Source organism: Saccostrea cucullata, unplaced genomic scaffold, assembly GCF_032062105.1.
Source record: "Saccostrea cucullata isolate Sc308-1 unplaced genomic scaffold, CSIRO_AGI_Scuc_v1 ctg2789, whole genome shotgun sequence".
NCBI lineage: Eukaryota > Metazoa > Mollusca > Bivalvia > Ostreida > Ostreidae > Saccostrea > Saccostrea cuccullata.
This window is the reverse complement of record NW_026935631.1, coordinates 4126-18125: the sequence shown is the minus strand read 5'-3', so window position 1 is coordinate 18125 and position 14000 is coordinate 4126. Positions and strand designations below refer to the sequence as shown.

The following is a 14000-nucleotide window of genomic DNA, read 5'->3' as shown; positions in this document are numbered from 1 at the left end:
ATCAATAGAGCGGGGGCGCATATTGATTTTGTGCTATCTGTCTGTTTGTCTGCAAACTTTAACCTTAATAGCCATAACTTTTAAACTATGCGAGATAGAGACTTCAGATTTGGTATGCATACTGCACTAAATAAGCTGTTACAAATGACACAGGTAAATGACCTTATAACCTTGATTGTGAAATATATGCTGATAGTTTTTTTTTTCTCGAACCTTTACCATAACATTTGAACCATAGGACAGATAGAAACTTCATATTTAGAATGCATACTCCACTAGTTATAATGCTCTTTCAAATGACACCACGGTCGAAGGTCAATGACTTTGTGACCTTGACTGTGACTTAATTGCTAAAAATATCTGTTTTTGAACCTTCGCTATAACTTTTAAATCACTGGAGATAGAAACTTCATATATGTTATGCTAATTCCATTAATTTAAGCTCTTTCAAATGACACTTAAATCAATGATTTTGTGACCTTGACTGTGACCTATATCCTAAAAGTAGCCTTTTTGAACCTTCACTATAACTTTTGAACCATAAGAGATGCTAACTTCATATTTAGAATGCATATTCCACTAATTAAGTTCTTTCAAATCAAACCAAGTTCAATGACCTTGACCTTAACTGTGACTATGATAAAATAGCTTTTCCAAACTTTGTTGCTGCCAGATGCATAGTGTTTCAGAAAGGCATCTTGTGTTTCCCTAATAACAACATATATGTGGAATAATATTATACAACAAACATGTTGAAACAACTAATTTATCATAAAATTAGAGTAATTTATTCATGCTGTGACAGAAGGGATCAAATTCATAGTTTTAATGAGTTCAAAATGTAAAGGGTATACAAGTGTATTTAATATTTGATAGAAGCAAAATTGCTTTTATCAGCTGAAGACTTAGGGTATTATTTAATGTATTTTAAGAAGTCTGCTTTAATTGATCTGTTGGAGCATATCTGATTATGCAGGGTTAATTCATATCTTAGGTAATAGTCAAAGGAATTTAAGGAAATGACCACAAAATTTCAGTTGAAACGATTCATTTAATTATCCTAGATTTGATGTTGAGCATTTTGTTATACCCATGCTTGAAAACTGGGAGGGTATATACTATATAGTAATCTGGATGTACAATTGTCTGTCCATCCGTCAGTACGTCTGTTACATTTTGGGGTACCCATCTCTTATCCACAACTCCTCTCATACAATATGTACCACTGAATGACATTTGATGAAACTTTTACAAAATCTTTATTACCTCTTCTGAGCCAAAGGCTTAAAGAGCTATTTATGCTATGGCCATTTGTGCGGTGTGCGTTAATTTTATAGAATATGGGTCATAACTCAAGAACCCCTTGGCCAATCAGTGTCAAATTTGTCACAGGGTATCCTTGACCCAAGGGCCACTATTTATATTAAGATAAGGGTTGGGACCATTAAACAAGGGGAGATAATCAGGAAAACAAAACCAAAAGTACTGGTTGCTAAAAAATCTTCTTCTCCAGAACAACCAGGCAGATTTTCACCAAACTTACATACAAGTATCAGGATATGTCAAATATTAAAAATTGTTCAAGGCACCACCCTAGGGCAAAGGGCATGGTCGCTTCAAAATTGACCTAAATTTACAATTAATAAAAACATGTATAATTTGCTTACTATAAGGACTAGGATAATCAAATCTTGTAAGTTGATGCATCTTACGACTTCACATCATGTTAACTCAAAATACGTCACGGTGACCTACTTTTTATATTTTGCGGGGATTTGTTTTCAAATTGATTTGAAGTCATATTTTGGACACTTTAAGGCCTATGATCATCAAACTTTGTCAGTTGATGCATCTTGGGTCCTCGAACAATGTCAACTTATAATTAGGTCACCATGACCTACTTTTTGAACTTTATATGACTTATTTTTTTAAAAACATAAAATCCCATTATTTCAGACACTGGGAGGTTTAGAATCATCAAATCTTGTACTTTGATGCATCTTTTGACCTTAAAACATATTTATGAAAAAGTAGGTCACTGTGACCTACTTTTTGAATTTTGCCGACATTTGTTTTCAAATTGTTTAAAACGCATATTTTGATTACCTTCAGACCTAGGATCATCAAACTTGGTCAATAAATGCATCTTGGGTCTTTGAAAAATGTCGACAAAAATGTAGGTCACGATGACCTACTTTCGACATTTTATGGCTATATTTAAGTATTTTAGATATTAATTGGCTTAGAATCATCAAACTTTGTGAGTCTATGCATATTTGGTTTTCGGAGAGTGGCGACCAAAAAGTAGATCATGGTGACCTACTTTTGACATTTTATGGCTTTATTTAAGTATTTCCGGTACTTATTGGCTTAGAATCATCAAACTTTGTGAGTTGATGCATCTTGGGTTTTCGGAGAGTGACGACCAAAAAGTAGATCATGGTGACCTACTTCTGACATTTTGTGGCTATATTTGAGTATCCCAGGCACTTATTGGCTAAGAATCATCAAACTTTGTCAGTTGAGCCTTCTTGGGTTTTCGGAGAATGTCTACCAAAAAGTAGGTCACGGTGACCTACTTTTGAATATCTCAGGTACGTATTAGCTCAGAATCATCAAACTTTGTCAGTTTAGGAACCTTGGGTTTTCAGAGAACGTCTACCAAAAAGTAGGTCACTGTGACCTACTTTTGACATTTTATGACATTTTTGACATTTTTATGGCTATATTTAATTATATCTGGTACTTATTGGCTTGGAATCATCAAACTTTGTCAGTTGAGGCATCTTAGGGTTTCATTGAATGTCCAACAAGAAGTTAGGACACAGTGACCTACTTTTGAATATCTCAGGTACTTATTGGCTTAGAATCATCAAATTTTGTCAGTTGAGGCATCTTGGGTTTTGGATGACGTAGACCAAAAAGTAGGTCACCATGACCTACTTTTGACATTTGATGGCTATATTTAATTATCTCTGGTACTAATTAGCTTAGAATCGTCAAACTTTGTCAGTTGATGCATCTTGGGTTTTCAGAGAATGTTAACCAAAAAGTAGGTCATGGTGACCTACTTTTGAATATCTTAGGTACTTATTTAATTAGAATCATCAGTCTTTGTTAATTAATATATCTTGAGTCCTCAGAAAATTTCAATCAAAAGGTGGGTCACTGTGACCTACTTATGATGTTTTATAATTATATAATAATATCTTCAGTCCTAACTGGCTAAATATTATAAAACTTTGTAAGTTGATGCATTTTGGGTCTTATGATACTAATAGAGTTGGAGGCTTCTAATTGAAATGATACTCAGTAGATTGTACAATATATCAGAAGAGCGATTCAAGGCCCTTGGGCCTCTTGTTTTGTTTAAGGATTTTTGTTAGATAAGAAATAAAATAGCTTTTCATTGGCTTACTAAACAATTCCAATATCCTGAAAAATTGAATAATTTTTTTTTTTTTTACAAAATCATTAATGATTAAAAAAAAGTTAATGTTGGTGCATTTTCAGTGGGTCAGAGGCAACTGCAACCAAACAAATTTTTATTTTAGGCATAAAAGGGGTACTGTATGTGTACTTAAAAAGAGGGCTTCCTTTTCAAGCAGCTTTGGCGCAATGATGGACTTAAATTCATGAATATATTGCTAGAGAAATCATTTTCAAATACAATATACAGATATTCATCACAGACATGCGTAGTGCTAATTCATAATTAAGCCAACAACTGTATATCCATAGATTGCACTAAATTTTGAAAAAAAAAACAAATTATGTACACATACACTATATATATATCCTGTTAATGGCTATAGCTTAAAGTGTAGACCGTAAAAGACATTGTTATGCAATAAAATGTGATAAAATTTTTTTATTTGGTTTCCTTATTCAAATTTAATATGAATAACTTGTTTTGATATCTGGGAAAAATGTTTTATTTTTTAGATGCCAAAGAGAAAGAGCTTGACTGGCAGAGAAAAACGCCAGAGAGATAAAGAGCGCAAGAGGGAAAAGAGGCAGGAGCAGTCCTTGTCACCACCAGATGCTAGACCTGGTGATCCTCCTCAAGATTCTGCTGTCCCGGCTGGGGCAGTAGCTGGAGCTATCTCAGCTCCACCCGGTAATTTTCCGGGGCAAGGCTCTATAGGGTTGCCGCCTTTTGAGGAAAAACCCTTGGCCAGGTTGCAGGCCTCTCTTCGCGAGAAAATGCAACCAACTGCCCTGAGTAACGCATCTTCTCAGGGAAGTCGTCTGTGTGCCCAAAACGGAGGCATGGCACCGTCCCCTGACTCCCCACCGTGGGTTTGTACCTCGCCGAGGGTACCTGAGCCGGACACCGTGCACGTGTCTGGCTCAGCAGGTCAGGCGCAGCTGGATATGTCATCCTCTCAGGGGGATGAGTCCAGCAGGATATTGATTGATGCAAACCAGAGTAAAAGAACGAGATCTAAAAAGGATACTAAAAGGAATTTACATGATGAAAATGAGAATATAGAGAATGTATATGAGAGATATAAATCAGAATGTAGAATTGGAAGACTGTGTACTGGTGAACTTGGTGTTGACTGTGCTTGTGGTAGTAAAGATGGACCAGTAACATTGAAAGAGGTATGTATTCAAGGGTCTTTTCATCAAGGTGACTTAATGTTTGGTGAAAATGCAGGAACACAATGTGTTGCAAACTCTTTAGCAGCTTTAGCATACCATAAAGTAAAGAATTCTAATCAGTGGCAAACTTCAGATATGAATAAAGTGTTAGCAACAGGAGATGAGCTTTATACGTACTTGCAGCGTAGTTCAACCATTGTCAGTAGGTATCTTTTTGTGAATGAGTTGCCTCAATTTTTTGAGTGTTTTAATACAACGTTTGAGTTCAAAGCATGCGAATCTTTATGCAGCCTAATAAATTTGTCAGATGTAGAACCAAACTATGATGAATTTAATGCATATTCACTCACAGATGCATTGCAAATTGGTCTTGGAGAAACAAGTGGGTGTTTTGTATGCTTCAAGGGAAATACTTTTTTGGTTGGAAAAACAGAGGATGGCTTCTTTACATTTGATCCACATTCACGATCACAATCGGGGTGTATGATTGTTAGTGGAAGGAGTACAAGGATACTGTATCAATCAGTTGATGATATTTACAATCACATCTTGTCCTTGGCTATCTCAATGGGAATTTCTGGAATTACTGAATGTGAAATTACAGGTGTTGATTGTTCAGTTAGCCAGTTTGCAACAACTGATAAACATGTTATTGAAATTGAGCCAGGAAAATACACTCAGCAAAATAAAGACTTGAATTTAGCAGTTAAAGAAAACAGAGACCTTTTGACTGCAAATGTTCAATCAGATGCTAATGGTTTTCAGTCAGTTGCCAATGATGATGTTGAACTCATCTGCAGTGAAAGTCATAGTATTAGCTTTCTGCCACTTTCTAACTCTGTGAAGTTACAGCTTTGTCAGACCCTGGGAATACCACATTCAGGTACAAATAGTAATGTTGAACAGGATTGCTTTGTGCAAGAAGCAGGTGCACCTACTGAATGCGTTGAAATTGAAGGGGATGGAAATTGTTTTTTCAGGGCCATTTCACTTTGTTTGGTTGGAGTAGAAGATCATCATTATGCAATACGATCAGCAGTGTGTAAACATCTACTACAAAATAGAATATTGTTTGAAGCTTTTGTAAGATCTACAGAAAGTTCTGTTGAAAATCACTTGAATTTAACAGGTATGTCAAAAGATGGTACATGGGCAACTGAAATGGAAATTCTTGCTCTCTCTCACCTCTTGAGCACTGATATACATACATATACAGAAAATCACTGGGTTACATTCTCAGGAAAACAGGTAGAACCTATGAATGTTCAAAGCACAGGGTCATTTTATTTAGTTCATCAGGATCAGAATCATTACAATGTAGTGGTGACAGTTATGGAGAAAGAAACGGTTTGTTCCAAGAAAAATAATTCCCATTATGTTGGCAGGAAAAGCAACAGAGAAAGAAGACGTAGAAATCGAAATCATATGAGGGAAGTGCGTATCCTTTCATCCATGAAAAAATTAAGTACAAATCATGAAAAGAAACTGAAGAATGAAAATTACACAGAAAAGAAATTAAGAGCAGCAAAACTTAAGTACAAGACTGACCTTCAATTTAGATTAAAGGAAAGATATAAAAGTGATGGAATTTTCAAAGCAAAGGCAAAACAGAAGAGCTTGGAAGCTAGTAAAAGGAAATATGTAATAGATGATGTCCATAAACAATACAGGAAGAGAAGAAGTATTGAGAAATATAGGCTAGATAAAGTACATAGAGAGGATGTTAAACAAAGAAGTATAGATAAGTACAAGAAAGATAAAAAACACAGAAAAGATGTAAAACAAAGAAGTACAGAGAAATACAGGAATGATGAAGTACACAGAGAGGGTGTAAAACAAAGAAGTATGGAAAAGTACATGAATGATGAAGCACACAGAGAAGTGAAAAGTGCACAGAAAGGATGTAAAACAGAGAAGTACAGAGAAATATAGAAAAATACAAGAGAGGGTTTAAAACAAAGATGAAAAGTACACACACAGAATAAGCATAGGGTGAAGAACATAAGCATAAGGTTAAGGGTGTTAATAAAGTAAAGTATCATTTTAGTGCTACTGAGAAAAAGAAGAAGAAGGAGAATGTTCTGAATCAGAGACGAGCCCTAAAAGTAAAGTTGGAAGATGAAGAAGAAGTTGTGAAATTGTTTAAGGAAAGTGTGAGAGATGGCCCAGACTACATATGTTGCTGTTGTAATCGTTTACTGTTTGAACATCAAGTCCAACGATGCACACTTGAAATGTATGAGAAAAGACATGGAGCTTATCAAATTGCACAGAATTGTATACAGAAAAAATACTCTCATGATTGTACTCTGTTTTGTCCAGTGCATTGCCCCAAGTCATCATTGTGGATATGCTTTACTTGTCATAGGAAAATATTGAATGGGAAAATTCCAGCAGAGGCAGCTGTCAATAAAATGTCATTAGAGGAAATTCCATGCGAACTTAGCAGTTTAAACAGTTTGGAACAGCATTTAATTGCTTTGCATATTCCCTTCATGAAAGTGATGGCTCTTCCACAAGGTGGTCAAAGGAATGTACATGGGCCTGTTGTTTGTGTGCCATCAAATATGGAAAAGGCAACAGCTTTACCAAGAAATGGGGATGACAATTTATTGTTAAGAGTTAAGCTAAAACGAAAGCTAGCGTACAAGGGCTATTACGAATACCAATTTGTTAATCCAAATCATGTTAACATGGCTCTTGATTATTTAAGGAAAGAAAACATATGGTATAAAGACCTAGTGATAAATACCTTGTGGGAAGGAAATAGTGACCAAAATGACTTGCTATTTAATGAGACTCCTGAATTTGTAGATGAAGAAGTGAAAGAAGATGAGAGAGATGAAAATCCAGTTGCTACTGACACATGTTTACAGCCAGTAGATGTGGCACAAGAAGTTCTTGATCATTACTTTGATGACGTTTACAATATAGCACCAGGTGAAGGGAAAAATCCAATCCGAATGTTGCAAGAAGAAGGAAACGAAGCAAAATCATTTCCACATTTATTTCCAAGTGGCAACTTTTCTTGGAATGAAGATCGAGATGTAAAAATAACCTTATCAAGATATTTTAACAACAGACTTATGAATGCTGATAACAGATTTGCTAAGGACACAAATTACATCTTCTTTTCTCAATACATGTCAGAATTGAACCAAGTAATTGAGAAAACACAAATTTCAATTCGAAAGTCTTTATCAAAGCTTGATAGTGGAAATGCAGTAACATCTGAAATGTTACAGAATCCTGATGTTCTCTCAAAACTCTTGAGGAATGATGAGGCTTTACGATTTATGCAACCTATTCGAGGAACACCTGCATATTGGTCGGCTTCTCAGAAAGATCTATTTGCTATGCTTCGACAGTTAGGCATCCCAACATGGTTTTGTTCATTTTCTGCAGCTGAATTCAGATGGAACGAAATAATTGGATCGATTTTACTTCAAGAAAATGATTCTAGAGCACCTTCTGATTTAGACTGGTCAGAAAAGAGTCAAATTTTGAGAAGCAATCCAGTTACTGTTGCCAGAATGTTTGAACATAGATTCCATATGTTTCAAAGACATGTAATATTGTCACCCTCAAAACCAATAGGAAATGTTATTGATTTCTTCGTTAGAGTAGAATTTCAACAAAGGGGCTCTCCACACATGCACTGCTTGTACTGGGTTGAGAATGCACCAAAATTTGATGAAGATGATGATAACACTGTTTGCAATTTCATTGATAAATACATCACATGTGCTATACCTGCTGAAAATGATGACCAAGAGCTGCGGGAAATTGTGTTAGGTGTTCAACAACATAGTAAGAACCATTCAAAATCATGTAGGAAAAAGGGTACAGACTGTCGATTCCACTTTCCAAGACCACCATCAGAAAGAACCTTTATTACAAGACAATGTGAGGAAAATGAAGAGGACTCTGAGAAATTCGACGGATTGAGTAAATCTCAGGCTAAAGATATTTTGATGCATGTTTGGAATGAAGTTCTTGATGATGTGAATGAAGGCAAAACTGCAGAGGAAATATTCACTAAGATGCAATTATCACAGGATACTTACGAAAGGGCACACAGGGTATTATCTGCAAAAACAAGTACTATCTTGAAACGAAATCCTGATGAAATGTGGACAAACCAATACAACGCATGCCTTCTCAAATGCTGGGATGCCAATATGGACATACAGTACATTCTTGACCCATTTAGCTGCATTGTTTACATAATTTCATACATATCCAAGTCAGAACGTGAAATGGGAATGTTGCTGAAACAAACTCAAGTAGAATCTGCAGAGGGAAATTTAAGTGCTCGTCAGACAATAAGAAAAATTGGATCAGCTTATCTTAATCATAGAGAAGTGAGTGCCCAAGAAGCAGTGTACAGAGTTTGTAATCTAAAAATGAAAGAAGGATCTAGGAAAGTAGTGTTTGTTCCTGTTGGTGAAAATCCGACTAGATTAAGTAAACCCCTTTCACAAATGAAAAGAACATGTAAGAACGAAGATGATATGGAAGATGATGACGACAGTATTTGGATGACAAATATAGTGGAGAGATATGAAAATCGTCCTGATCTACATCCTTTTCCTGAAATGTGCCTTGCAGAATTTTGCTCAGAGTATCGTGTTTTGGCAAAATCTCAAATTCCCAAGGGAGTAAAAGAAGGCGTTTATGAATTGAAAAATGGAAATGGTTACATTCAGAAAAGAACAAGAGCTAAGCCAGCCGTAGTAAGATATCCAAGGTTCAATCCTGAAAATGCATCAGAAAAGTATTATCAGTCAATACTACAGCTTTTTCTTCCATATTGGACCCAAGATCAATTGAAACCGCCTGGATTCAAGTTTTATCAGACATTTTACGAAGAGGGGTTTGTCAGAATTGGAAATGAATTCAAATTACAGTCTGTCAGGATTGTGGTTGAAAACAATCGTTGTAATTTCTCAAAGAATGAGGATGCCCTTGAAAATGCTCAGGAAACTCTAGAAGTTTATGGTGAACCTGAAGATGCTTGGGCTAACCTTTGTCCAGAAACTGAAAGAAATAGAGATGAATGTCTAAATGAAAAGAGGAAAACAGAACAATCAGAAAACAAAGAACAAGAAATCACTCATGAAATTGAACATGATGGCCCTTCAGATTTGATATACCATATTAGGGAAAATTCAAACTCAAGGCAAGAAATTGTGCCTTTATTGCGAAATTTAAATGATAAACAAAGACAAGTTTTCTACATAGTTCGCGACTGGTGCTTGAAAAAAGTAGCTGAGAGGAAAGTAGAACCATTACATATCTTTGTTACTGGAGGTGCAGGAACAGGAAAAAGTCACCTGATAAAGACTATACAGTATGAGGCCTCTCGAATTTTTGAGAAAATTGTTTCATCTCCTTCAGATTTATCTGTTCTTCTCACAGCTTTTACTGGAACTGCTGCTTTCAATATTGGGGGAAACACAATTCACCACGTATTTTCTTTAACCAAAGCTCTACCCATTCCATACGAACCCTTGAAAGAACAGAGTTTGAGTGCAATGAGAGCGAAGTTAGCTTCTCTACAGATTTTAGTAATCGATGAAGTCTCAATGGTGTACAAACGACTTTTGTATTACATTCATGAACGACTGGTACAAATCAAGAAATGCAAGGAACCTTTTGGTGGTATTTCTGTAATAGCAGTTGGAGATTTTTACCAACTACCTCCTGTGAAACAACGAAAGTTGGAAATACTCTACAAACAAAATGATGAATATCCCATAGACTACTGGTTAGACTTCTTCAAAATTGTTGAGTTAGAAGAAATAATGAGACAACGTGACGATGCTGCATTTGCTACAGTTTTGAATTCACTACGGATCAGAACGATAGAGGAACCACTTTCAGAAGAGGCGAAAACAATGCTAAAAGAGTGCATCAGAGATGGACCAGATGAAGTACTGCATGTGTATCCTACAAATGAAGAAGTAAATGAATATAATCTAAAGATGTTGCAAACAAGTGGTGAAGAATTGATAGAGATATCTGCGGAAGATTATCAAAAAGATAATACTACAGGAAAGCTGACTTTACGCGAAAAACCCTTCATGCGAACAAGAACAGATGGGCTCTCTGCTTCTTTGCTGTTTTCTGTGAAAGCTAGAGTTATGCTGACAAGAAATATCAATGTGGAAGACGGACTTGTGAATGGTGCGATGGGGCATATTTCAGCTTTTCATTTTGGACAAGCTCAGCAAAAAAATAGGGTAGAAGGGATTAAAATTTTGTTTGATAGTGAAGATATTGGAAAGCTGCAAGGGAAAAAGACACCACATGGAAATGAAGTATTGATTCAAAGAATACAAGAAGACATCAAGGAGAAAAATTCAAAGAACGTTGTACGACATCAGTTTCCCTTGAAACTCGCTTGGGCATGTACAGCACATAAAGTTCAAGGCATGACAACAAAGAGTGTTGTTGTTAATTTGGATCGTACATTTGCTCCAGGACAAGCATATGTTGCTGTCAGCCGTGTCACTTCACAAAATGGTTTATTCATAGAAACAAAAGATGAAAAGGCATTACTGAGAAAAATTTACGCTAATCCAGACATAAAGGCTGCATTGTGTAAGATGGAGAAATTAGTCCCAGACCAGGATTATCTGAACTGCTATGATGATCAAACCTTAAAAACAATTGTTTTACTTAATGTGCAAAGCTTAAGAGCACATTTTCTTGACCTCAAAAGTGATACAAGATTCCTCAAAGCAGACCTTATCTGTGTCACTGAAACATGGTTGACAGACAATGATAGAATACAAAATTTTGAAATTGATGACTTTAAATTCAACCATATAACAAGGAAGCAGTCATATGATGAAAGTATGGACAGTTTTGCTAAACTTCGAGTGTCCAAAGGAGGAGGGGTAGGTGTTTATAAGAAGAGAAACGAAAAAGCTTTGGTTAATGTTTTATTTCAGAAAAATATCGAGGGCATGGCAGTAGAACTTTGTAAGGAGGACACGGTTATCATCATAGTATATCGACCAAGTTCTCTCAATGTCAGTTTGTTCCTTGACTCCCTTCAGAGAGTTGTAGATTTTTATAAAGTATTGTTTTCTCAATGCCTTATACTTGGTGACTTCAACGAAGATGCACAATCCAAAGGACCAATTCAAAGAATGTTAGAAAACAGTGGATTTAAACAGAAAGTGAACTTTGCAACAACAGATGGAAATTCAATGTTAGATCATGTTTACATTACAGATGAGATGGAAGCAAGAGTAGAGGCCATGTCAGTATATTACAGCTATCATGAAGCTGTTAAAGTTTATTTAAGAACAAGGTAGAACTAAATTGTTCTTTATTATAATGATCAAATAGAGGAATATTTTTAAAAATGTATTGTTCTCATAATGTGATGATGTCATAGGTTTTTGCAAAAACTATTTTTAATTTAAATTTATACCCCCTAATAACAATATATTTTTTTTTAAATCATATTCAAAAGGTGAAATGATAAATATTGTAAAGTAAAAGAACTTTTAAAATGTGTATTTTCTTTATCACATAATTTATCTAATCAATGATTCATTAATTTCTTTTAAAAATGTTGACAAGGGCAATAACTCCTTCTCAGTTATCTTCAGAATTCAAAAGTATCTAAATAAAAGCAAGTAATTTAGAACTTTAAGCATCAGAATTATGCATTTGAAACAGTTTTTACATTATTTTTTAGCATGTTTAGAATAATGTTTACAAGAAATTTACAAATTCTCTACATAGACATAATTATATTATACTTCTTTTTATTTATGTCTCCCATCTTAACTAAAATGGTGCCCTATAATTTTCTCTTTTTTAGGCAATACTTGATCAATTTAAACTATATTAAATGAAAAGAAAATGCAGTTTTTGTAATTTGAACCATTAAAATTGTGAGGATGGAAAGCTAGATCTCAATATTTCATTCACAGTGGACACTGTTTAGCATCTTTCCATAATATGATTTATTATCTAAATCAAAACTTCATCATCACATTACTTTTAAAATAGCAAACAATATTTGAGATCAAGGAGAAATTAAAAAGACATCAAACAAAAAGATGTGTAAAAAGCTTAATTTCTCAACATTAAGCAGACGTAAAGATACAGTTTCATCTATCGTCGCTTGGGCAAGGAAACAAACTGAATATAGAAAAAGTAATGGTATGCACGTGAACACAAAAGAAGAGTTATATCACAGTTGAATTTTCAACAGTATTTAATGTCATTAGGATATATTTGGCCAAGTTACATGTGACCAATATGAATGTTAAAATTTTATGAAAAAAAGGTCAAACTTTAAGGTCACAGGATAAAAAAAAACTCAATACTGAACAATCACAACTGGAGATCTGAAATTTTTCACCTGGAATTTGGATCTCAAAGCTGGATATTTTTTTTTTTATCAAATAACATTTTTTTCAAATCGCATTAGATCATCCAACCCACTAGAAAACACCTTCTCCTAATTTATTACTTAATAATTTTTATATCAAAGTCTTGTTTAGCAAAAAATTATTCAAATGAAGTGAAATTGAGTGTTCAAAATAAAATCAGTTCAGAGTTATATCATCATCAAAACATTTGGATAAAAAAATATTGATACATCAACCAGTTAGTGAAGTAAAACATAGGTTTTATGTAACATTTTATGTCAGTAATTTGTTTTTAGATTGAAAATGAAGATATAAAATTAACCTCTCAAAAAAATACAAGGAACAAGAGTCAGTATATTTTTTTTTGCAACACCCTGTAGTGTGATATATATTTAACAAAAGTATGACCCATATAATAATTGTATCAGTTAACATTGTTTAATGACCACCACTGCATTAGAAGATTTCAATTGGGTAGTTAGCAACTAATAACAATGTTCTGCACTCTGTAATAAATATTCAATTTGCTGTTCATGCATCTATCAAGTTTATGTATCACTAATTTTTATTATAAGACCTCATGCCGATTCCTATACTTACTGCTGTGAAAATTTATTTCATGACCACTCACAAGTAATATATAAATTTAATATGAATTTAAAAGCCCCATCTCTTCTCGGTCAAAAGTTTCAAGGTCAATATAGTAATATAGATGTATACATGTATGAAATATGAAAACCTTATCTCTTCTCATTGAAAAGGTATGACCAAAGTTAAAGTTTTTGTAAGACATACAAATGAAATTTTTTATGTACGCTGTCTTTCATGAGCTTTCGGCTGGGGCTGCACGGCTAGGAGGCGCGTCCCCCGGGTGGCGGATAGGGGATCCCTCACTAAGTGAGGGGTGCACCAGATAGACTAAAGAAGGTGCCGTGGACCAACGCAGCATAAGGGAAGGACACCCTGACAGAAAACCACTGGTCCTCCAAGTTT

General features: G+C 34.8%; 1 protein-coding gene across 1 annotated transcript; it reads left to right on the top strand.

The window, feature by feature from the left end:
* Nucleotides 1–3945: 3945 nt before the first annotated feature.
* LOC134243443 (uncharacterized) lies at nt 3946–11936 on the top strand. The gene is made up of 4 exons (XM_062725691.1): nt 3946–5737; nt 5849–6046; nt 6206–6524; nt 6656–11936. The coding sequence occupies exons 1-4, from the start codon at nt 3946–3948 to the stop codon at nt 11934–11936; spliced, it is 7590 nt and encodes a 2529-aa protein (XP_062581675.1).
* Nucleotides 11937–14000: the final 2064 nt, after the last annotated feature.